A 3,370-nucleotide genomic window follows, 5' to 3' on the forward strand; every position below is an offset into this window, starting at 1 on the left:
CCGGAGCGAGCGGGCCGCGCAGGCTGGTGCCGGACCTGCCAGGCGAAGCTGGCCGAGCTCAAGAGGCAAGCGGCCAAGCTGGCCGGCCCCGCCAGCCCCCTGCCGGTGAGTGCGCCCCGCCGCCGTCACGGCCTGACCGGGAGCCCCTGCAGCGGGGGCACAGCCCACGCGGGTTCCCGCTGCCTCTCCCGTGGTTTCCGCGCGCGGGACACCCGAGCGCTCGGGTGAAACTTTCCCCGGACTTTAAAGGGCCGGATGCTTGAACGCCCCTGCCTGATGGGCTGAGCCCTCTGCTTCATCCCGCGAGGGCAAGCCTTAGTCGCATCATATTCACATGGGCTTATACCTCGTGCTAGACAATAACCCGTGAGCAGCAGCGAATGAGTGCAATGCCTGAGCCCCGCCAGCGCTGCAGGCTCCCCTCCCCGTGGAGGGTGTATTTCAGGCACGCTCAGGATCGCTCTCTGTGATCCATCCCAGCTTGCGAAGTATCTGTGGGAAGTCAGGCGCAAAGAGCGGGCAGTCCGGGCTAGACACCTTAGCAGGTTACAGGGATTAAATCATCCCACGGAAGTGGAGCAGAGGACCCAGGGGTTCTGTTTCAAGGCGCCCAAACGTGTGACACTTAGCATAAAGTTTGGAAGTAACATTGTTTTCCAAACAATGCTTATCTGGATGCTTGCAAGAATAGGGGGGTCTGCAGAGGAAGCCAAACCCTCTTGACCTTCATTTTCATTCAAAGAGTTCCTGTATGATCTACAGAATTCCCATTGAATCTAAATATAGTTTTGTTGGAGGTGCATTGTATTGCAGTGTCAGAAGGCGAGGCTAAGATTTTAGCATTTTCAGCCTGATCCAAACCCTTTTGAAATCAAGAGGAGGCTTTCCATTAACTTCAGTGAGCTTTGGATCAAGTCCTATTTCCTTAGTGTAAAATGGCATGTACTTTATCTCAGCTGAAGGTGGAACTCTTGGACCTCCTGTTGTCTGGCTCTGCACGAGCAGCGAACAGCAGTTTAATTTCCTAATGCAAGGTGTACCGTGTGCTTTGCCAGCAGCATACAAAGCCTGACTCCTGATCCTTAACTGACTCCAGGCCTCGATTGGGAGAGAGTAGGGTCCCATCTGAAGATGGACGATAAATGGATCTTTTGTCATAGAGAAAAAATACATATGCTGGAAAGTCGGTGGGCCTTGGCCAGGTGTTCAGGGGAGGAGACCTATCTCCAAAGGCCTGTTTGTGTGGTCTCATTTGTGTACATCTCAGGGAGCCTCTCTGATAAGCACTTGATGATGGGTAAATTAATCCCCTTTCGTTAGGGTTTCAAAGCATGCCCAGAAAAGCAATAACTTAATAGTTGTCACAGAGTTAAAACCTTGACAAACTTGTTCCTAGAGGAATAGATTCAAAGCGGCTAATTTGTTGAGTAGCATATGCTAATCTCCAAAGAGCCAAAACTTATACAGTCGTAGAGTTTGGGATATTTTTAACTGAAAGCCCGTGTGTTCAAAGGCCCATGATACTTATAGATTAAATGTAAGATCAGAAAGCAGCCTTATAGTTGTAAGCAACTCCCCAGGACAGAAGACAGGATAACTAGCTGCATTCTTTGCTGCCTTCAAAGTGCCCTTGTGTGCACTAAGTTAACAGAAGATAACAGTGGTTGTGAGCTCAGATTCTCAGCTGGCGTAAATCGGCTTTGCTGTGAAAGCAGTGGAGCTATGTTGATTTACAGCAGCGGAGGATCTGACAGCAGTCTGTTGGCAGGTCAAGCATTATGTGCTGTTTGTGCAAGAAAGGCAGCTTGTATTTTGCTTTCTGGTTTAATTACATAACAAGACATTTGAAACAAAACAAAACAAAAAAGGCAGCTTTTCTCCATAAGAGTTACAAGGCCCTACACTGAAAGTCAAGACAGTTTCTTAGTGTGTGTTCTCAGGTTGGCTTGGAAGAGTAAACACAAGAAGGCTGCTGCTTTGAATGTGCTGTACATTCAAAGGGGTTGTGTCCTTTGCCATCATCATTAAGGGATCTTTCAACAGGGGTTCAGAAAGGTCTCCAGGCTATACCTGATTCAGAAGCTCTTTGGGAAGGTGGGTGGGTGCTTCAAAGATGAAAGAAGGCCTGGTTTCCTGGTCTGTATCATTACTGATGAAAGAGGGAAGTTGCATTCTCTTTTGTGAGAGAGCCGGTAAATGATACATCTTGAATTGGAGTAAAAAGTTAAAATGTTATTTGGTTTTCAAAGGTTTGGTTTTTTCTGTAATCTGTGCTAAAGGAAAATAGAAACATAACTGATTTAAGCGTTATTGTCCTGTCAGTTATTACAGAGGGTTGTAACGCCAGTGTAATATGAATGAGCTAGTGATATAGGTTTGTTGTGTGTATCTTTCTAACGTCCACTGAATATATGTGGACAACTGCTGATTAAATTTACAAGCATTTATAACAGTGGGTCTGGATTTCAAAATTTCAAAGCCAGGAACTTGAAACTCCAGACTTACATTACTCTACACTATCAATTCCCTTCTTTTTCTGGTGTTTGGTTGTTTGTTGTCATACTGACACCTGAAAATGAATCAACATGGAGGTTCAATCATTTTGGAGTGAAGTCAAACAGGGTTTAATCTAGTAGTATCCCAGATTAACATTCCAGTATTGCAATCTCAGCAGCAGTTTACAGGGCTGGATGTAGGATTTGTGTTTAAAGAAAAGGATCTTGGTTTATCTCTAATTAAAAGTTTTGTATTTGTCTTGCAAACTAAGTGCCTCAGGGGATTGGTAATGGGATATGGAGTTTTTTTACCTCTAGGGTTCTGGTTTGAATTGAGACCAGGTTGTTAGTGCCTGAAAGTTGTTACTATTTGACAGCTGTTTGGTGATCCATGTGAAATGAGTTGGTGGTCTCTGTCTGGTTCCCAGTTGGCAGATATCCTTGTTACAAAACCACCACAACAATTAGCACTAATTGGCATCATTGTTGGCAGTTTCACAAGAGAGGCCAAGACTGAATGGGCATGTAGATTGAAATACTAATAATAATAATGCTTAGCACTTAAGATCTTCACAGCACTTGACAAATGTTAATTAATTCAGTCTTGTGAGGTAAGCAAGCACAAACATCCCATCATTTTTAAAAACAGGAAAAAAGGTTAAAGCTGGTCTTCCATGTATTGGAAAGGATGTATCCTTTCAGTTATATGACTATAGTGTCAAAGCAGAGTATTGCTATACACGTGCTTTACACTGGGGTAGCTAATCCTATATGGGAAGGAGAATAAGCTATCCTGGTATAAAGAACCTGTATATGAATATAATGGTATATACTGGTACAGCAATTTTGGGAACCCTCCCCCCCCCCCCCAAAAA

At 44.8% G+C, this 3,370-nt stretch overlaps 1 protein-coding gene across 1 annotated transcript in view; it reads left to right on the forward strand.

Moving 5' to 3' along the window:
- Window positions 1-3,370, forward strand: part of KIF26A (kinesin family member 26A) — a 144,843-nt gene that overhangs the window by 3,462 nt on the left and 138,011 nt on the right. Inside the window, exon 3 of the mRNA XM_019551159.1 lies at window positions 7-105. Coding sequence (XP_019406704.1) covers window positions 7-105 — 99 coding nt within the window. The remainder of the gene's footprint in view (window positions 1-6; window positions 106-3,370) is intronic.

This window comes from Crocodylus porosus, unplaced genomic scaffold (genome assembly GCF_001723895.1).
Source record: "Crocodylus porosus isolate Cpor-Errol unplaced genomic scaffold, CroPor_comp1, whole genome shotgun sequence".
NCBI classification, from domain to species: Eukaryota; Metazoa; Chordata; order Crocodylia; family Crocodylidae; genus Crocodylus; species Crocodylus porosus.